The sequence below is a fragment of the Grus americana genome, chromosome 12 (genome assembly GCF_028858705.1).
Source record: "Grus americana isolate bGruAme1 chromosome 12, bGruAme1.mat, whole genome shotgun sequence".
NCBI classification, from domain to species: domain Eukaryota; kingdom Metazoa; phylum Chordata; class Aves; order Gruiformes; family Gruidae; genus Grus; species Grus americana.
The window spans coordinates 23,778,191-23,798,441 of NC_072863.1; the positions used below are offsets into that span (position 1 = coordinate 23,778,191).

Sequence of the window (20,251 nt, forward strand, 5' to 3'; positions counted from 1 at the left end):
CTGAAGTGGGGAGGAGCGGGCGGGGGAGGGGGAAGCTGCAGGGCCTCCCAGCTGTCACTCAGCACGGGTCTATCTGAACGCTTCACGGGTCCCCTTCCAGTCTATCTCCGGAGCCCAGGCGCTGCTCCCGTGCCTCTGAGCAGTGGGCTGGTGGCCCAGGCAACCCTGGCCCTGCTGCCGTCACCTCCCAGCTGGGAACAGGGGTGTTTTGTAGAGGAAGCACCTTGCCGGCTGCTCCTTGTGCTGCTCCGGTCTCGTGCTGCCCCTTCGCCATCTTCCCACCCTTGCACCCAGCCACCGGCACCCCGGGGCTCGCCACTTCTTTTCTCTTTGTGGTGAACGGAGCTGACCTTCCCGCTGCCTTTCCCCCTCCTGCTGCTGCATCACGATACAGGAGGTACAGCTCCTCTCCTTGCCCACCCCCCCCCCCGGGGGTCCCTCCGGGTGGGCTCCTCTGAGCACCCCTCACTGCAAGGAGTGGAGGCCGAGCAGGGCGAGGGTTCGGGGAAGACAAGCGGGGCAGCATGGCTGCTTGGCCCCAGCTCTTTGCAGCGGGCCGACACTGCCAGGGCGCAGACCTCAGGCAGGAAGGATTGCAAAACAGCCAAGGAGGGAAATCAAAGAGGCTGGAGCGTGTCGGGGTGCAGTGGGGAGCCCCAGAGCGCTGCTGGCAGCAGCCCAGCTGGGATGGTGCCTGGTGGGGTGATGGGAAGGGCCGTCGCCAGGGCTGACTCCCAGAAGGGCCCCATTCCTGGAATTTGGGCTGTTTCACAGGAAGGATGACCAGCTTGCTTTCCTCCCCCAGGATGGGAGGGAAACATTCGCTGTCATCCTGGCTGCTGTCCCAGGGGAGATGGCTTCCCAGCACCCACGGGCTTAACTCCCCTCTTGGGCAAGTCCTGTCGCGCACCTTGGGACCCCGTAGCTGGTGCAGGGGATCCTGATGGCTTGACTCAGCCCCACCCCCTCCCCCAGCTTGGATAAGCTCAGACTTTCCTAAAAATAATCAAACCCTTATAAGGCGGCATCCACCCTGAGGCAACTAGGCTGGGAAACGATTTTGCGGGTTCCCATAGGAGTCTCCCCAAGGGAGATGTTTCTCCCGGGTGCTGCTGCGCAGCCCAGAGCAGCGCTTACACTGGTGGCTGCACAGGAGGGGCTGGGGGGGGCATTTTTCTTTCTGCCCAGGGTTTGAGAGAACCTGAAACTCCACTCAACGGGAAACTCCACTTGATGGGACAGGAAACCCCGCCTGACGTTCTCATAAGTAAGAGGGATGAATTAATGGCATCGGGAGTGCCAAGCAGGGCCATGGCAGCACCCTCAAGCATAAACTCAGAGCCCGTCTCGCTCCCCCCACCCAGCTCCCGCTGCAGACCCTTGGGTGATGTGTGCCAGTCCCTGCTGCTGCCCCGGCACCCCCCTTGCAACCCCTGCTCGAGCGATGCTGCGCCTGCGGAGAGCCGTGCCAGCTCCTGGCGCTGCCGGCTGCTGCCTTCTCTGCTGACCTCAGCCCTGGGGCAGAGACAGCAGCTCCTGCCCGTTGCGTTTCCCTCCGAGCTGCCAGCTGAAACAGCAGGCAGGGATTTAACTGCTGCAGGGCCGGTGGCACGGACATGGCACAGTGTCCTCCTCGTGAGGTGTCGGAGCGCCCGATATCTGGCCCTGCGGAGGCTGTGGGGGCAGAAGGGTGGCACTGGAGACGTCCCTGCCCACGGTGTTTGATGCGGGGCGGGTGCTTGCCTTTTCTGCAGGAACAGCTGCCTTGGGAGGCAGGGCAGGCAGCCCTTCCCTTCCTCCTCGAACAGTGAATGGCCGGACATTTGCCGAGATGGAGATTACGGCACACGTGTATCCGGATTTCTACCTCACCGTGTCCATGAGAAAGCAGGGGGCACGTTGGAAACCTTGCCAAGCCCTGTTCCTCTGCTCGGGGGAACGGAGGCGGGAGGGAAGGGGCTGCTGGTTTCTCCACCAGCACGGTGATGCCAAGGCACCGGCACCCGCTCATCCGCCACGGAGCACCTTTGCAAACACGTTCCTCCCTCCCTGTGGGAGGTGTCCCTGTGCCAAGAGTGTCTCAGCTGTCCAGAGCAGCCCCTTGCCCTGGGCAGCAGACAAAGAGCGGGTATACAGTCGCCCGCCTGGCTCCAGCGCCTTGGCAGGGCAGAAAGCGAGCCATTGTCCCTGCACACTGCCGGTCCCAGTGCCAGCCACAGCTGCGGACCGGGCTGGCGGAGGCTGCCTGGTGGGACGCAGCAGAGCCGGCAGCAGTCGCGCCATGGCCACGCTGGTGGGGCCAGCAGCAGCCCTGGTCCTCCTCTGCCTGGCTGTGGGGCTGGAGGCCAGCCCGGAGCTCTCAGGTGAGTCGGGGCGTGAGCAGGGCGACAAGGGATGCCGGGGACCGTGCCGGTGTGAGGGGGGGACGAAGCGACAGCTGGGTTGGTGGGGTAGGGACAAGAGAGGCACAAACCAGTGCAGGGCAGAGGGAGTTTGCCAAAAACACTGGGGTTTTTTTTATCCCCACGGCAGGGCTGGGATCTGAAAACACCCCGTGCATGTCCCACAGCCCTGATGTGAGCAAGGGAGCAGCTCCCCCCCCGCTGCTTCTGTGCTCCCGTGGACAGTTTGGAGGCAGAAATGCAAAAAAATAAATCTGAAGACAGTCCGTGAGTTTTTCTGAGACTCCCCTAGCCATGATGCTCATGACCTCACTGCTGGGCAGGGTATGGAGCTGAAGGCTCCTGGAGTACCCAGGACTCCCCTGCAAGCCTTTGCTGCTCTGAGAAGTGAGGGAAGAGATCGGCTGAAGCCCTACCCGCTCCCTGGCCAGAGCCGGTGGCTGCCGTCCCCAGACAGAGCCACCCTTGAGTAGGGGGGCCGTGGGGTGCGCTGCCACAAGGCACAGCAAGGGCCAGATCGGGTCCCCGGGAACAGCGCCAGTGAGCCTTACAGATGTAGCCGAGGCAGAAATTTGGGATCCCTTGTGCCCCAGTGCTTGGGACAGCCAGGACGGGTGCAGGCAGGCTGGGTGCCTGGGGCCTGCCATTCCTCTGAAGGATCTTCTAGAAATAGCCACGGACACCTTCCACTCCACTCTGCCGGGCCCAGGTGGTGCGAGAGCCTAGAACAACGCTGCCGAGCGTGGCAGGGCGGGCTGCAGCAGAGAGGATGTGATTTCATCTGGGCAGAGCTCACTGCACAACCGCACCGTCGAGGACTGAGTCAGCGGCACCGGCAGGCGACCAGAATTACTCACAAAATCTGCCTGCAGCCTCCTTGCCATGGTTTCACCCCAAAAAAAACCCAAACCATCTTTGCAATTGCTCACTGCCCCAAAATGGTGTGATGGAGAAACCTCTGTCCCTGTGGCACTGTTTGAGCCTCAGTTTTAAAATACAAACTGCTGGTGCTGCCAGGACAAGAGGGTGCCTGCTGCAAGGCAGGCTGGATTTGGGGAAACCCATTTCTGCTCCTATTCCTCCCGTGTGTCCCCCACCGTACTCAGGATTTGGCTCAGCCCCCTGTGCCCAGGGACGGCCCAGCAGTGTAGGCAGCCCCGCCGCCAGCTGTCTCAGGGCAGGCAGGTCTGGGGTTGGTGCCAGGCAGAAGTTGAGCCCCAGGCGGCTCTGGAGCCTGCGCAAGGAGCTGCTGCAGGGGATGCAGAGGAAGGAGATGGGGGCCGGCAGCCCGGGCAGGGTCCTGTGCCCCTCACGGCCCCCAGCGTCTGGTGATATGGGACAACCAGAGGGGCTGATCCAGCTCCGTGTCCTCCAAGGAGCATCTTTGCATCTCACTGGAGCTTTGACCTGGCTAAAACAGCTTGTCTGCCCCCATTCACCCTCCTCTGCCTCTCCTTTCCGCTCTCCTCCAGCACGCAGAGCAGTGAGCAAGAGCTCACTTGTGCAAGGCTGTGGCCCTCCCACTCGCTCACCCCATGCTCGCAAGGCAAAAGGAGCCGAGAAATGCCAGCAGCTGCCCGCGTCCAAGGGAAAGAGTAACTCCGAGCAGGGGCAGCTCCCAGCCGCATCCGCTGACGTGTCCCCAGGGAGGGATGCTGGCCGTGGATGCCAAAGGGTCAGTGGCAGCAGGGAAGGTGAAAGGGGCCCTTTGTACAGCTGAGCCTGGCACCGGTTTGCAGGCTGACAGAGGGAGAAGCACGGGACTGGGATCCAGCGCTCCCACCTTCCCGTACTGGTTTTGGGGGGGTTTGACACGCAGTGGGCTGGGTGTGTGTCCTGCCCTGACCCCATCGCTGGGCTAGGGCCGGGGTGCAAGTCGCTCCAAAGACCCCACAGCTGAGGACTGGGGTCTGTGACCCACCCGGCAGCCCAGGATCCTGCCTGGCAGGTACCGGGTTGCCCTGTCCCCACCTCCCAGCCTCAAAATGATGCTTCCCCCTTGCTTTTGTTTTATTCAAAGGCCTGATCAAAACCGCTCTGTCCAGGGCCCTACACATCATTTTTTGTCAGCTTTTCCTGCTTCCTCAGCCTCCTCCAGCAACCGGTGCCTGCTCAGGGCATCCCTGCCAGCTTGCAGAGCTTTTATTAAAACAAGCTTCCTTGCTCCCCCAGCATCCAGCACAGCTGATACCAGCCAGAGCTGATAGCTGCATGTTCAGCCCTCTTAAAGGCTGGGCAGGACAGCCCCACCTTACTGTCCCATGCAGGGAAAACAACAGGGTTAGTGGTGTGGGACACAAACTAGGCAGGGTTAAAAGAAATATCCCGCACGGGAATTCAGGGAGAGAAGGACCAGTGCCCACTGGAAAAGCCATGGGCTGGGAATGGCTCGCACCAATGCTTCTCCGGCAGAGAGACCAGGGATCAGCTGGGCTCCGATGACGACTTGGTGGCTCACACCCGTCCATACTGACCCAGCCAACTGAGGGAGCTGACAGCAGCCACTGGACCCTTCTCTCCTCCAGCTCATGGCTCAGCAGAAAGCATCCTTCTCTCCCCAGCTCTGGTGATCATCTCTGGGTGATCGTCTCTGTCTCATCCTTGTTCTCTCCTCCCCATGTCTCCATAACAAGTCTGATTTTCTCTAAACCCTTGACTACTATTCATGGGATTCTTCCATACTTTTTTTTTTTTCTGATCTGTCATCCTGCCTCCAGCTTTTGCTTCCCTTTGCTAACCAACTCGGCTACTCCATGCTTCTTTCCAGCCTGTTGGCTGCAATGCTGGGTGTAAGATTTGCTGCACGTCCGCCTTCTCTGCTGCAGCCCCACTCTGGTCCTGTTCGCCCCATAAGTGCCCTGGCCCAGGATGTCCTCACTGCCACCAGCTGTCGGGAGCCCAAGCACCACCGCCGTGGTCCCAGTGTCTCCTCCAGCCAACGCCGCTCATGCTCTCCCCTTCCAGGGTACCTGCGCAAAGTGCTGAGGAACCACACCGCCCACACCTGCGACGGGGAGCAGCTCCTCATCGTCTGCCCTCGCAAGACCACCATCAGCATCCTCGGCGCCTTCTATGGGCGCCGCGTACCCAGCCCCAACCTCTGCCCCAGCCCTGGCAATGCCTCCCAGGAAAGCACGGAATGCACATCCACCACTGCCCACCTGGTAAGGGCGAGGGGGTCTCAAGGGACCGGGCTGCACATCCCTCCTTCCCCAGGTCACTGGGCTGCCTGCTTGCGCTGGGTGGCTGCAGGCAGTGCAGCCTCCCCGTGCCCGAAGGGAGGCTGCTGCCCTCAGCATCAGGATTCACTCTTGGAGTCCTTTTCCCAGAGCGTTTTTGGGAGATAAGGGTGGATGAGACCTGCAATGGGTCCCCACTGGGGTGGGGCAGCCCTGCCAGAGGAGCCTGGCAGGAGGCACTGCAGCAGCAGGCTCGGAGAAAGCCCCGGCAGCCGGGGCTGGGTCCCGGGAGAGGGATGGTGCAGCAGCCAGGGTGCCAGGCTCAGGAAGCAGGACAGGGACCCGTGAGGGATGCTGCGCTCAGCCCTGTGGGTGCATCCCCTGGGGTTAGCACAGAGCTTGGCTCTTCCCCAGCCAGAAGAAGCACTCGTCCGTGCTGGCGACTCTCAAGAAGCAGATTAACGAAGCAGGCCCGAAGGAGGATCTGCTGATTGCAGTAGCCAGTGCAGGGAGAGGGGAGGAAGGCAGGGCCCGGCAGAAGGGAAGGGACCTCCTTAAAGCTGATGCCTGGCTGGAGGAAGCGCTCTCTGGGCTGCTCCAAAAGCCCCGCAGCCAGCTCTGTGCTGTGGCTGTGCTTGATTCCTCTTTGCGTTTGGGGGAAAACCCCGTGCCCAGTGAGGACATCAGCCCTCCACCAGCCCCACACATGAGACATCATGAGCAGCTTGAGGAATGAGGCAGAGAGGAACTGGGATAGATGTTGTCCCCTGGCATCCTGCAGCTTTACCTTGGCTTCTGGCTCTCCACACCGGCACGGCTGGCCTCAGCATCCGTGGTCTTGGGATGCCTCGGACCACACCAGCTGTTGCAGCTGGCAGCAGCCCGGTCCAGGCATCATAGCAGTCACCTGGGAGAGCAATAACGCTCATTCTGGAAAGTCTCGAGTGCGTGTCCTTTGCCAGCCAAACTCCTCCAGTTCTCAACAACTTCAACCTTGGCCGAATGCTGCAGCCCCATCTCCTGGGGGCCGCGCTCGCTTATGATCCCCTCGTCCCACAGCAGCGCCTGGGGCTGGAGCTGGCCTTGCAGTCACGGGAGTCTGGTTGCTGCCTTTTCTGGAGCCCTGCTCGGCCAGGCAATGCTCCCTGGCCCCAGCTGAGAGTCCCTGGTCCAGCTACTCAGCTCTACCCATGGCTGGGGAGAGGCTACACCCACCGGCTGCAGGAGAGCGGGTGAGATGGGCAACATGCCATGCCAGACACAAGTACACCCAAACCGTACCTGACTTCTCCCTCTTAGTCACAGGGCTCTGACAAAGCCAGGGCAGCCAGGACATGTGGTGGGGGCCAGCAGGAGGGTTCCTTGATGGGGACAGGATTTCATGTGCTACTTCTCTGTTCCTGTTCCAGCTCCTTGCTAGGGCAGGGGCAAAATCGCAGCAAACCCAGCTGTGTGCAGCCGCCTGTGGGGAAGGGGAACGTGGAGCTGGAGAAAAGGAACAAGAGCCGAGGGGCCAGTTCCCTGCTCTGGGAGCTCGCGAGGCTTTGCTGCCCAGTCCTGCTCCAGCTGCGGATCCCCTCCTGGCATCCCTCATGTCCCAGGAGCTCTGCAAGCACCAGGCTGGACCGTGCTGACACGGCACCAAGCCAGCCCTGCAAATCACCCTGCAAACACAGGTCAGGGTCCCCAGAGCTTGTGTGTTAGGTGCAGAATGGAGGATATGCCCCGGCACAGACTTTTGGAGACCGAAGGGCAGGTCTTTGAGCAGGATCTGTGCAGCTCAGGTTTGCAACAAGATAGAGCCGCTCCACCCGGGGGACCGTGATCACAGAGGGCTGGGTTCCCCACTGCCTGGAGGCGGCTGTTGTAGGAGAAGGGACTTCTGGAGAGCAGACAGCAAGGCTGCTGCTGAGGCTCAGCTCTGTTTAGGCAAAACCTGGAGAGAAAGATAAATGGCATTTCCTCCTCAAATTGAATTTCTGGCAGCCAGTGAAGACCAAGAGGAGGCTCAGTCCTATGCTACACTGGGGGGGACAGGGACAGAGAAGGGGAAGGACAGATGAAAAGGGGCTCATTCGTCTCAGGTGGAGGGATCCCAGCGCCCAAATCACAGGGCAATTTCCCAGAGGGGCGGCAGCGAGGGTCCCCACACACGCACACGCACGCACACGCACCCCCGCTGCCAACCGCCTCTGCTCAGGCTGTGGGTTTGCTGCTGCCCAGGCTTGCAGCGTGCCCAGCATCCTCAGGGGCTGTGGGGACCAGGAGCCGCAGCCCCACGGCCAGCCCAAGACCAGGCTGCCCGGGAGGTCCCTGCCAGAGCCACGGGCCCGGCTCAGCACCCCGCGGGTTCAGGCCGCCGTGGGCAGGCAGGGAGAGCGGGCAGCGGCAAAGGCCCCCCCGGTGCCCAGCTGGGACCCCGCCCGGGCGCTGGTGCGAACTCTCGTCCCCATCTCGTGGCCGCGCGTCCGCATTGCACGGAGCCCGGCGTGAGCGCACGGGCGTTGCACGCAGGGAGCCGCGGGGCTGTGCACGCCTGCACGGGTGTTGCGCGGCGCCGTGGCAGCGCGCGTGCCTGCACGGGTGTTGCAGTGGGCTGTGTGTATGTGCACATGTGCGTGGCTGTTGCACAGAGCCGTGCCAGTGCCCGCACCTACAGGCGTGTTGCACAGGGCCGTGTTAATGTGCACGCCCGCACGGGTGTTGAACACGCGTTGCGTGGCGCGGCGCCGGTGTGTGTGCCGGCACAGGTACCGGCAGAACTACGCTGGCACACAGCTCCGTGTGGGTGCAGGGGAGGAACCGATTCAGGAACCCACACGTGAAGCAGGGTGACTGCAGCGGGGATGGAGGCGCGAGCAGCTGTAGGACCCCTCTGTGGGGTGAGAGGCCATTTCCCTGAGCCTGCTGACGGCACTGAAGGAGACGAGGCAAGAAGAGCCTCGGGCCTCCCCACGCATCCTCACGTCTGTCCTGCTTCGCTCTCCAGAAGCTGCTGGCTGAGTGCCAGGACCAGCAGTGGTGCCAGTTCTCGGTGCACAGCCAAGTCTTTGGGCCGGACCCGTGCCCTGGGACACACAAGTACCTCATCACTTCCTACAAGTGCCGGCCAGGTGAGGTGGAGCAGGGTCTGGGCAACGCTGCATGGGCTTTTCCCTGGCTTCGGCTGCTCGGAAAGGGGCAGAGAGGGGAGCCAAGATGCTCCTGTATCTTGCCGCCCTCCTCCAGCCCTGACCTTGGCAGCTCTCAGACCTTTGGCTGGGCTAAGGGAAGAGGGAGCTGCAGGTGATTCGGGATGTGTTGGGACACTCTGCAGTGTCACTCCCCAGGGAACCATCGGGTCAAGACCGTGTGTGAGAACGACAAGCTGAGGCTGCAGTGCCGACCAAAATCCATCCTGGCCATTTATTCTGCAAATTACGGACGATTCCTGCGGGGCAAACCAGAGTGCGATGCTCTGAACACTGGGGGACCCCATATAGGTATGCTGGAGCAGTTCAAGCCAGAAATGGGGCCGGGAGCCATGCAGAGAGTGTGGCACAAGTATGCCGTCAGGCTGTACCTGTGCCCCTTGGCCCCAGCCGGCTGGTGCCTGGCGGGCAGGGGCGGGCAGGTCTGTCCATGGGTCCATGCCCCATGTCTTTGCAGAGTGCTTGGCTCCAGATGCCCTGTGGAGGGTCTCCAAGAAGTGCCACCGCAAGAGAAACTGCACCGTGGCTGCTGACCAGGCCACCTTTGGGGACCCGTGCCTCCCCGGCATGAAGAAACAGCTGCGAGTCTCCTACACCTGTGGTGAGAGCCACCCACGTGGCTGGGGACATGGGGGACACTGGCTGAGCCCCCACTGTACCCACCCTGTGCCATGCAGGCAGGGGCGCATGGCTCCCTGGGGAAACGGGGAGAGCTGCTGGGGATGAGCAGGATGGTGATGCTTGGTGCGTGCTCTTCTTGCAGTGCCCAAGCAGCTGCTGGAGGAGGTGGGCCCTGACACCTCGGACCCCTTCCTGCTCTCCGACTACATGCACGGTAACGTGGTGGGGAGGTTACACCAAAAGCAGTGCAGTATCATGTCCTCACCTGGGTGAACCACTCCTTCCACGGCCTGTCTGCAGCCGTGGTACCCAGCGCTGGCACGAGCCCTGCAGCTCCATCCCAGCATCACTGTCGTGTGGCTGAAGCCATCCACCAGTCAGGGCCCACGTCTGAGGGGCTGGATAGGTGTGGTCTGCTGGGAGCAAGGGAGAGGAGGACCGGCAGGGGAGCATCCTTGCGGGCAGAGGAGCGCTTGTGCAGGAAGGAAGGAGCGTGGCGTGGGGAAGGAGGCAGGCAGCCAGGCAGTGGGGCACGAGGGAGCACCTCGTGTCTCAGCCCGCATCCCCTTGTTCGCTGCAGGTGGCTGGTACAAAGGGCCCAGGTTCTCCAGGCTCCGGGAAGACCAGATGATTTTTACTAGCTCTCTGGCAGCTTTTGCCGACCTTTGGGGTACGTGCCCTCCCCAGCTCTCACGCAGCACCTGGGGGAGTGGGACAGGCTTGGGAGGGTGGCTCAGGTCCCATGATGGCCCCCACTCAGCCCAGGGCTTGGCTCAGAGGCAGCCAGACCCCAGACATCTCCAGCAGGGTTGGCAGGCACGCGAGGAGGAAGGAGGGCACCAAGCACCCATGCTGGGTTTGGGAGGGGCCACGCAGGGCGGGAGCTCAGAGGCTGAACAAGCCTCGAGGTCCTGCAGCATCAGTGGTCGTGGTGCCGCTGCGATCCTGCCCACGGACCTTCCTTCTCCAACGGGCTAAATTATCTGCCCGGTCTCCTTCCTTCCTGCCCTGTCTGCAGGGGCACTGATGGAAAACACGTCTCTGCAGGCAGTATTTCCCTTGCCAGGGGAAATTACCCATTTAAATCCCTGGCAAGATGATTCCTCCCCCTGTGGCACCTACCCTGCATCCCAGTGGGAGTTTCCTATGGGGAAAGGGGCATTTCGGGACACTGGTGGGTGCTGATGAGGCTCTGGGTGATGCTCCCACAATCACTAGGGCAGGGTCTGTCCTGCCCCTGCAGCCTGGGTGCTGAGGGCATCCCTGCTCCCTTCCTCTTCCTCCCGTGTGCCTGGCAGAGGGAGTTTTCCAGGCACTGGTGCTCTGCAAGCTGCAGAGGCGGTTTGTACCTTGGTGTCTCTCTGCTCTTTGCCCCCCCAGGCGTCCCAGAGAAAGTTGGCCTCTACTTTCTTTGCGGGGTCTCTGGAGGCCTCATGCTCCTGCTGTGCATCATCAGCCCCAAAACCACCTTCCTCCAGGAGGCGGGGGAGGCTCTCAAAGACCCAGAGGTGGGGAGCAGCTCGGAGCTGAGCAGGACAAAGCTGCGAGATGAGCAGGATGAAGACCTTCCTGATGACAGCTCCTCGGACTCCTCCTTCCGCCGCCTCACCCACACCTACCGGGCCACCGACAGCATCTTTGGCCCAGAGCTGACGGCAGCCATGGAGGGAGCAGTGGAGCACCAGGGCCGTGGCGGGGAGGAGATCTGGATGCCCAAGGAGTCGAGCCCATACGCCATCCACAAGATCAAATCGGCCACCAAATAAGAACTGGAAGAAAATGGCTGGAGAGCATCACGGGGTGGAGGCTGAGCGGGATCCAACATCGGAGAGACACAAGAGTTTGGACTCCTTGGGGTGAGTGGGCATCCTGAGTGGCAGCAAGGCCACAGCAGCCCCAGCGTGGCCATCAACCCACTGCTCCACCAGCCTGGAAACCTCTAACCCAGGGGTAAGATGCGGTCCCTGGCTGCGATTGAGGAACTGCGCGATGGCTCGTGGGGCCACTGGCTCCTTTGCCACAAACACACCGCTAACCCTAAGCTAACCTCCCCATTCTCGGCTCACATCGGCTGGCTCTAGTACCTAACCCTTCGCAGCCACGCCGTGCCCACCCTGAGCCTTTCTAGCTGTTTGCTCCTGTTTCTTCTTGGGTACTGGCTTCCACCCCTGGTGCTGCAAACACCGCCCAGCACTCGGGCAGCGTGCCGGTGGCGGAGACGCAGAAACGGCCAGGACGCGGGGAGGATGCATGCAGAGCGGGTGGGAGAGAGCCATGAGCATCGCCCAGCACAGTCCTACCACGCCGTGTGCCTTGCAACCCTGGTGTCCCCCAGGGAGCTGCACCCCAGCGCTGGGGCAGCCAGCAGCTTGGCTCGGCGCTGGCTCTCACCTCCCTGCCGGCATCCTGGAGCTCTGTCACCCTGCGTTGCTCTGTGCTTTCCTTCATGCTTCCCCCGCTGGCAGGAGACCTCCCTGGGTTAACTTGCTGGGGCTTTTTCCAGTAAATAAATGCAACAGCTCGTAGACACCATGTCCCTCCCTGACCTCTGCCATTAATAGTGAAAAGGGAGGATAAAGGAAGCAGCAAAGCTCAGCCCTCCCTGTGCAGACCAGCTCCTTGCCTCCCACTGGTGTTTCTGGCCCTGGGCCATGGGGAACAACAAGTTGGGCCTGTTTTAGGATGGGAAAGGATAAGGTTTTAGCCTGGGGAAAGGAAAGGCGGGGGGGGGGAAAGCAGTCCATGTGGATCCCATGAACAATGCTTACCTGCCCTTGCTCCTTCTCTTGAGCCCGAGGTTTTCTGTCTGGCAAGCAATCCTGAAGCAAACGTCCCCAAATGCCACACAGAGGCGCTTCTCAGCATCCCCACAGTGCCAGGGAGCTGGGCTGGGTCTGGGGGCTGCTGCAGCTCCGAAAGGCAGTGTGGGCTCTTCAGTGCTGTGGGAAGGGGCTGGATGGCAGCAGCGACCCAGCTCTTGTCACAAAAGGGACACTCCAGGCACCGATGCTCTTGAGCTAGCATGTAGCAGGGTCTATTTTTCCATCCGCCACCACACATGAAGTGCCTGGGCTGGATGCAGCAAGACGGGGCTGTGGGGGACATCAGTGCACTCATTAACCTGGCTGCTGGCCGCACTCTGTGGCCAGAGCCGCGCTGTGCGCAGTGGTGGATGCTCTCCCAGTGCGGAGCTGAGTGCCATGGCAATGCAGCAGGCTTGCATTCCTACTCCAACGAGGGGAGGCAAGGACTGGCATCCTGCCTGATTTGGGGGTTTGTTGAGGGATGCCAGCGCCCAAGGAGGGTTGGGAGGGCTCTCACCTCAAACCAGCCTCCAGCATCCTTAGATGATGGACAGGACTGACACCACAGACTTGCCTCTGTGCTTGGACAGCTGGCACAGCTCCTGCCACGGCATTCACCTCGCAGGGTCCACTTCTTGCTCCTCTCATCTTTCCTCCAGTACTCCCTGATGGCCAGGTGGGATTTTGGCACGTGTGGTGCGAGCTGCAGCCCCTGCAGTGGAGCTGGGCTTCCTGAGAGCCTCCTGACAAGCACCAGCACAGCAGCGCCATGGGGACTGGAAAAGCCGGCTTCCCCCTGCCAAGCCTGGGCGGGATGGGCAGACGTGGACCTGTCCCAAAGCAGGCAGCTTGCCCAAGCCCCCGCAGAGCCGCAGGCAGACTTGGATGGGGCTTTTTGGCTGGGGATCTTATCCCACAGGCCGATGCATCGTGTTTCCATCGGCGGTAGGATGCATCCCAGCTCTGCCTGGCAAGTATGCACCCGTCTCGTATTTTTGGCTGGAGTGTGCACTGCTCCAACATGCACAAAGAGAGGCAGACACCTGGATCCCACAAGGATCCCAAATCAATGGCAAGCAAACCTCAGGGAGCTCCCAGGTCAGGGACGGCAGCAGCAGCACCAAGGGAGCTGGAGCGGGAGAGGACAAGTTCCCAAGAAGGAAACAAGATGGGCTGGAGCCACGGCAGCCCTGACCTTGGGGACTGAAGGTACCCAAGATGTGTGGGACCCAGCTTTAAACTCCCGCTGGCCCTGCTGTAACCCAAAGCCTGCTGTTTCTGGCTGTCAATAGCCCCAGGTCTTTCTGCTAGAGACGTGGCAGAGCTGCCTGTACGCAGCCTGAGCCACCCTGCCCGTCAGCAAGGAGAAAGGACTGATCCTGCCTGCACGGCCCCTGGGGCAGCAGGTTTAAGTCCCCTCGGAAGCTGGCACTGGGATTTTTCACCAGCTGATGGGTTCATCACTGATGGGTTCATCAGCTCCACCGGCAACAGTGGCACGTGGGTGTGGGATTATCCCAAAGGATTTCCTTGGGTTAAACTTAGGAATCTGGAAGGTTTTGCTGAGAATCTGCTAGCTGGGGGAAGCTCTCCTCTGCTGCAGTGCTGAGCTCTGCCGAGCTTACCTCAGCTGGCGGGGGGTGTCCTTTGAGCCTGAAGCTTGGCACAGTGCTAAAAACCCCCATGAGCTGGAGAGGGGAAGGGACCTCTGCATGACAGGTGGCAAACGTGCCACCCGCCATCCCAGTCCCCAGGGGAATGGGGATCAGGTCAAAGCATCCCCAAAGCCTCTGGAACCACGGGAGCAGCTCAGACAGTGCAGAGGCGGGTCAGAGGCTGCACGGCGAGAACCATCCCACACAAGCAGGGCAGCTTCTGCCCTCAGAGCCACCTTTTGCTCCCACCAGCCCAGCTCAGCACGCCCCAGTTGAGCTCAGGCGATGGGCACGGGGCGGGTGCCTCCCACCCTGGGACTGCTGGCAGGTGCCGCCAACCCCTGCTCCCCCAGGTACTTGTCATGGCCAGCTGCGATGTGGATGTTACTCAACGCCTCCATCCTCCTTCCAGAAAACAAGATGCTGAGGGGTGGGTGGGTGTGACTGGCTGGGGACTCCTCGCTGGGGAGGTCAACCCACCCCTCTTTCTGATATCAGCAGGGGATGAGAAGCGGACAAACCCTCTGAGAGCAACTGAGCTGGTGGAAGAGCCCAAGATGGACCCTCCTGGGTCCCCTGCATCCAGCAGGCAGGAGCAGAGGGACACATAAACAAACACATAAATAGCAGGTGGCTTTCCCAAGACTCATTTATCAAGGAACAAAGTTAGTTGTGGGTATAAGGAGTCTCATGCATACCTTTCCCATCACACATAACTTGACTATGAGCCAACCGCTTTATTCCGTAAATATGACGGCCTGAGTGAGTTTTCCGAGCTCTCCCTGCTAGGCAGCGTGGCTGCACGGCGGTGATCTCCCCTCCAGCTGGGACACCTCTCGAGGTTGCTCCTCGAGGCGGGGAGACCTTTCACCAACAGCAGATCTTTGGTAAGCGACTGGTATCATGCATAACCTCGTATTATGGCAACTCTGATTTGTGCCTTGGTAACTTTGATTTTGTCCTGGTAGTCCTGAATCATTGTCCAAATGATTGTGTAGTAGATTAACAGCCTGAACCCTTGCCATCGCGCTTTTAGGATATCATGCTAAAACCACTTTTGCTGAACATTTGTCACCGTTCTTTAAGCAATCTGAATCACCCATGTGCAACGCTGTGTCACAGGAGCTGCATGGCCAGCCCGGGGTACACCCTGCCCCCCAAACCAGAGACCCCCAACCTACTGCGAAAGGGCAGCCCCGGTGCCCAGGGAGGGGGCAAAGGAGGTGACCCACAACCCTGGCAGCGGGCTGAGGATGTGGGCAGCAGGCCAGGGCCGAGGCCCTGTGGGGAGCGCTAGGCCCAGAGACCTGTGCAGATCGCTCCTTTCCCGCCGTGAAGGGCGGGAGCCCCGGGGCTGCTCTCCCAGAGCTGCGGGTCCCACCAGGGCACGGTACGGGTTGGTCGAGAAGCGGCCGCTGCTCCAGCGGTACCAAACCGGACCCGCTGACCGCCATGACACCACCCTACCAGCCCCCACAAGGCGGATTTAAATGGCATCTCGTCCCACCAATCACCATCCGTCTCGGACGGTCCGACCCGCCTCCGCCCCAAGTCCACCCTTCGATTGGTCGCCGGGGCTGAATTTTAAACCCTGCCGCCCTGCCCCCTAGCAACCGCATCCCTACCCGCTCGCCGATTGGCCGCCGCCTGGGACCGCCCCGTGCTCTGATTGGACGACTCTCGGCCAGTGCTGGCCGGCCGCTACCGAACTGCTACTTTCAAAAGAGCCGGGGCCGGCTGCGGGGTGGCGGTGCAGGTGAGTGGGGATCTTGGGGCTTCCTGGTTCCTTCGAGGGACCCCGGGGGCTGGCGGGGGGCCCCCCCACACACTTGGAGAGTGGCTGCTGAGCGGGGGTCCCCTGAAGGCTTAGCCCTTTTCTCCCCTGAGGGTGTCAATCCCCCTCTCCCCCGTGGGCCCGGTATCGCCCCCTCTAGGCCCGTTCCCCAGTGCCCCGGGGGGGGGGGGGGGCAGGGGTGGAGACTCCTGTTCTGGGGGTTCCTGCTCCCCTGGGGTGCGGGGGTACCCCTGACCTCACTTCCTCACCTGGTGTTGGGGGGATGAGGGAGAAGGAGCCCTTGTCCTTTTCTGGGATGCAGGGAACTGGGAATTGCCTCTCCCCTCCCTCTCCCAGCAGGGTGCTTTTGGTGGGAGTTGTGGGGCTCCATGTGCCCCTCTCCCCTGGGAGGAGCACACAAGCCCTTCCCCGCACCCCTAGCCAGGCCTGCGCCCTCCCTGTGGTTGCCTCAAGGCACCACCCGCCTGCTCAGGGAGGGGGTTGGGGTCTGTCCCTGCTGCACTACCCCCCTCAGGAGGGACAACCGCCCCATGATTCTGCCCCTAGCCCTTGAGGGTGTCCCTAGGGGCAGGCAGCTGCCTGTATCAAGCCCTGCTCTGCTCCCAGCTTGCTTGTAGAGGCCAAGGGAGAGAATGCCATTGCCACGCAACGCCAAGATGCTGAGCACCAAGCAGCCCCGAGCAGGCAAGGTGGGCCCTGCTGCACAGAATGCCAACTCTGAGAAGGTGAGTCTCAAGCTGGGCAAGGGGTATGGGGGGCTCCTGTGGGGCAGCAGGCCCTCCCATCTTCTAACAGCCTGTATTGCAGGAGGAGAGCTGTCAGGCCAAGAGGTCTCCATCCTCACCCCAGGGTGGGCCCAAGAAGAGGTCAGCATTTGGGGACATCACCAATGTGAGTGTATCTGTGGGGGTTGGGGACTTCGGTGCCCCCTGTGAGCCTCCTATGGGAGTGGGGCTGGATATCCCCCCACTCTGCATGCTGGAGGGGTGTCCTGTGTCCTGTGCCCTGTCAGCAGGAGGAGAGGTCTCCCTGCAGGGCATACCTCACTTCCCTCTGTGCACTCCTCTATATACCCCCATTCTCACCCAAACAGGCTCACAAGAACCAGGTGGTGGCAGGGAAGAAGGAGGCAGTGAAAGTGGCACCACACAAAGTACAGAGGGCCCATGCTTCCCTGGGGGTGGCCAAGAACAATGAGATCAACCTGAAAAAGTGAGTAGCCAGGGGAGATGGGGACAGGGACCAGGGCAGGGGGCATGCTGCAGGGCCAGCACCTGCAAACCTGTCCCTTGGGGAAGAACGGATCTTTTTGAACCTAAATGATTCTAAGTTTCTATGGGGATATTTTAGGGGTAGTTTAGTGCTTTCCCAAAGCAGCAAAGGGCTCTGGAAAAACCCCTTTTAGCCAGGAGATGTAGCCTCCTCCCAGCAATGATTTATGTTCTTGTCTTGTCCAGGTCAATGAAGAAAACTCCCCCAACAGAGGCTCCTGCAGAGCCCAAGGAGGATCCTGTGCCAGAGGAACCGGTGCCTGCGCAGGTACCGAAGCCCTCTGTGGAGGGGGCAGGGACCTTGGACTGCACCCTGGGCCCCAGTCTCATCCTAATGGTGCTGGTCTATGGCTGCTGCTGGTGATACTGGGGCACCAGGCAGTGCTTTGGACCTTGGAGATACTTGGGCCAGTGTGATGGAAGCTGGGGAGGGGGGTAAGCCCCCCACACCTTCTTTCTTCCAAAGATCTCCCATGGACAAGAGTGGGATGGTGATGGGGGCAGATGGGGAAGGAGGTGTAGAGGTGCAGCAGCCTTGCCCTGAAGGGGTGACTGGCACCCTCAGAGCTCGGGGCCTCCCCCTTACTGCTGCCTCCTCCATCCCACCAGGTACCAGCAGTAGAGGACATAGACAAGGAGCAGCTGGGTGACCCCTACGCCAATGCAGAGTATGCCAAGGAGATCTTCGAATACATGCAGGGAAGAGAGGTGGGTGATACCTGGCTGGGCGGTAGCAGCTCTGTCTGGGGAAGGGGTGACTCTGTGGGCAGGGCCACCCCCTTCCCAGAAGCCCTGAGTACTTGGTGGAGGCCTGCATGGGACGGGAGGAGGCTTGCTTGAGAGTGGTGGTATCTGGCAAGTCCCTGACAGCTGGTACCTTGGCAGGAGAAATTCATGCTCCCTGACTACATGGAGAAGCAGCCAGACATAAGTGGACACATGCGTGCCATCCTAGTGGACTGGATGGTGGAGGTGCAGGTATGTGGGCATGGGGAGGGGGCATGACCTTCTACAGAGCAGCCCCTACCCTACCTTTGGTGTGCGGCACCTCAGTATGCCGGCAGAGGCTCCTGTGAGTGTCCGCAGTGCAGAGCTGATCTTCCCCCTCCCCAGGCTGGGGATGAGCCTGCATTCCTCCCTCTGAGCCTGGCCCTGTGGGCACCTCTGGCCCCTGTGAGGGGATGGACCTAGCTTCTGCCTGACACTCCCTACTGCCTCCCTGCCCGCATCCTTGTAGGAGAACTTTGAGCTGAACCACGAGACGCTGTACCTGGCTGTGAAGCTGGTGGACCACTACCTGGTGGAGGTGGTGAGCATGAGGGACAAGCTGCAGCTCATCGGCTCCACTGCTATCCTCATTGCCTCCAAATTTGAGGTGACTCCTTGTGTGCTGTCTTTTGGGTGCTGGGGCAGAGGGGGCTGTGTCTCTCTGTCCCTGTGGATTATTGGAGAAGGCCGGGTCCCTGTGGTGCCAGGCCTCTGTCCTGAGAGTTGCTGGGGTGGTGTCTGTCCTCATGTTACCCCTTCCTATCCCAAGGGCTGCAAATGCAGTCCCAGTGGGCTGGATCCTGTCTGCTGGTGTCACTGGAGACCTGGCTCCTCTCTGCTCTGCAGAGACCACCAGGATGCTTGCATTCGTCTTGTGCTAGCAAGGCTTGGAGTTAGGGCCAAGGGCTGGGGCAGTACAGATAACACACAAGCCACACTGGATGTTCTAACAGTCCTTTCAGGGTCTGGCAGGGCATGAGCCCTTACAGGGCCTGCAGACTGGTAGGATTTCCTGAGCATTGCCAGGATGAGCACCCATTAGGGTGCTGAGCAGTTGTGCCCTGGCAGGAACGATGCCCGCCATGTGTGGATGACTTCCTCTACATCTGCGATGATGCCTACAAGCGGGAAGAGCTCATTGCTATGGAGATGAGCATCCTCAGCACCCTCAAGTTCGACATCAACATCCCCATCCCCTACCGGTTCCTGCGACGCTTTGCCAAGGTGGGTGCAGCAGGAGGGTGGGCTGGTGTCAAGGTGCCTCCAGGCACCCCTTGTGTTGATTTGTGGTGGCTATTTGCATCCCTGGAGCCCTGGGCTCCCAGCTGGCAGCAAGGAGGTTATGGCAAGGCCCCTGCAATGGGTTTGAGGGGTGAAGATGCTAGTCTGTGCCAGGCTGGGTGTGTGGGATCTGCGTCCTGTGCCCCAGGGGCAGCACTCTAGATCCCCAAAAAGTTGGGGTGGGGAGCAGCATTGCTCAAAAGCCTGAGCCTTTCCCTGCCTGACTGACTGTAGTGTGCCCACGCCACCATGGAGACGCTGACGCTGGCCCGTTTCCTCTGCGAGATGACCCTGCAAGAGTACGACTATGCTAGGGAGAGCCCCTCCAAACTGGCTGCCAGCTGCCTGCTGCTGGCCCTCACCATGAAGAACCTTGGTGGCTGGGTAAGTGCCCGCCCTGTGTGTGTTTGGGTGGGGGTTGGGGGGGGTGTATATCCGTCCATCCCTTACCCCCAGGCACTCTGGGAAGCACCACGGGGTGCAGGAGTGGATGGACTGATGTGTGGGGCTTGCGCTCTTGGGCTATACTCAGATTTGAGGGGCTGGAGAGGCAAGATGATGGCTGTACCATCGCTGAGAGGATCCATCTCAGCCTCGCTGTCCCTTTGCAGACCCCTACGCTAGAGTACTACAGCGGGTACCGCTCCCAGGACCTGCATCCTCTGGTGAAGAGGCTGAATTTCCTGCTCACATACCAGCCCCACGACAAGCTGAAGGCTGTGCGCACCAAGTACTCACACAAGTGAGTATCCTGGGGGTCTGCCTCATGCCTGCCCCCCCTTGGGAGGGTGGCACCACCAGCACGCAGCCTTGGGTGCTGCAGAGAGCTGGAAGGGCCTGGGGGATGGCTGTCAGGGTTGTGGCTGAGGTCTAAGCCAACATGGCTCTTTCTAGGGTCTTCTTTGAGGTTGCAAAAGTCACGCCCATGGACATGCTCAAGCTGGATGAGATACTGAAGAACTGCTAGCCCTGTCTTTGTAAATAGCCTGTAAATAGCTGGGTGCTCTCTGGCGGGGGAGCACCATGTACATAAATAATAGTAATTTTAACTGGAGGGGAGGGGGGAAAAAAGTCATGTGGAGCTGTCAATAAAATGTTGTTTGTCTTATGGGCTGGTGGTGGCTGTTGGGACAGGGGTAGAGGATGGTGATGGAGATGATGCTGAGCCCCTGAGCTGTGGTTTCCCCTTGCTGGGTTGGGGCAGAGGGGGGGGGTTGCACAATGAGGAGCAGGAAGGGATGAGAGCACCAAGCTGAGGGGTGAAGGCTGGAAGGGCCCAGATCC

General features: G+C 60.8%; 2 protein-coding genes across 12 annotated transcripts; both read left to right on the forward strand.

The window, feature by feature from the left end:
- The first annotated feature begins 140 nt into the window (after window positions 1-140).
- Window positions 141-11,918, forward strand: LOC129211706 (protein eva-1 homolog C-like). 10 transcript variants are annotated; one of them, XM_054839218.1, is made up of 10 exons: window positions 141-1,267; window positions 1,365-2,363; window positions 5,367-5,566; window positions 6,641-6,813; window positions 8,571-8,694; window positions 8,898-9,063; window positions 9,230-9,373; window positions 9,536-9,607; window positions 9,974-10,063; window positions 10,774-11,918. In XM_054839218.1, the coding sequence occupies exons 2-10, from the start codon at window positions 1,832-1,834 to the stop codon at window positions 11,157-11,159; spliced, it is 1,887 nt and encodes a 628-aa protein (XP_054695193.1). In that variant the 5' UTR covers window positions 141-1,267; window positions 1,365-1,831; the 3' UTR covers window positions 11,160-11,918. The 10 variants fall into 10 exon arrangements, with proteins under 10 accessions (XP_054695193.1, XP_054695192.1, XP_054695195.1 ...); XM_054839217.1 differs by having other exon boundaries at window positions 141-2,363; XM_054839220.1 differs by having other exon boundaries at window positions 141-2,363; window positions 9,230-9,370.
- Window positions 11,919-13,652: 1,734 nt separating this feature from the next.
- CCNB3 (cyclin B3) lies at window positions 13,653-20,178 on the forward strand. 2 transcript variants are annotated; one of them, XM_054839631.1, is made up of 12 exons: window positions 13,653-15,608; window positions 16,254-16,372; window positions 16,455-16,538; window positions 16,741-16,859; window positions 17,105-17,186; window positions 17,528-17,626; window positions 17,804-17,896; window positions 18,156-18,293; window positions 18,755-18,910; window positions 19,202-19,351; window positions 19,579-19,709; window positions 19,862-20,178. In XM_054839631.1, exons 2-12 carry the CDS (start codon window positions 16,280-16,282, stop codon window positions 19,932-19,934), a joined length of 1,218 nt encoding a protein of 405 aa, XP_054695606.1. In that variant the 5' UTR covers window positions 13,653-15,608; window positions 16,254-16,279; the 3' UTR covers window positions 19,935-20,178. The 2 variants fall into 2 exon arrangements, with proteins under 2 accessions (XP_054695606.1, XP_054695607.1); XM_054839632.1 differs by lacking the exon at window positions 13,653-15,608 and having other exon boundaries at window positions 15,700-16,372.
- Window positions 20,179-20,251: the final 73 nt, after the last annotated feature.

What these genes read in the sequence shown, in the direction of transcription:
- LOC129211706 (XM_054839217.1), top strand. Translation starts at nt 1,832, where the DNA reads ATGGAGATTACGGCACACGTGTATCCGGATTTCTACCTCACCGTGTCC. An exon ending in CACTGGGGGACCCCATATAG is followed by an intron (nt 9,064 to 9,229) that starts GTATGCTGGAGC and finishes ATGTCTTTGCAG; the next exon opens with AGTGCTTGGCTCCAGATGCC. An exon ending in AGCTTTTGCCGACCTTTGGG is followed by an intron (nt 10,064 to 10,773) that starts GTACGTGCCCTC and finishes TTGCCCCCCCAG; the next exon opens with GCGTCCCAGAGAAAGTTGGC.
- CCNB3 (XM_054839631.1), top strand. Translation starts at nt 16,280, where the DNA reads ATGCCATTGCCACGCAACGCCAAGATGCTGAGCACCAAGCAGCCCCGA. An exon ending in AGGAACCGGTGCCTGCGCAG is followed by an intron (nt 17,187 to 17,527) that starts GTACCGAAGCCC and finishes CCATCCCACCAG; the next exon opens with GTACCAGCAGTAGAGGACAT. An exon ending in ACTGGATGGTGGAGGTGCAG is followed by an intron (nt 17,897 to 18,155) that starts GTATGTGGGCAT and finishes GCATCCTTGTAG; the next exon opens with GAGAACTTTGAGCTGAACCA.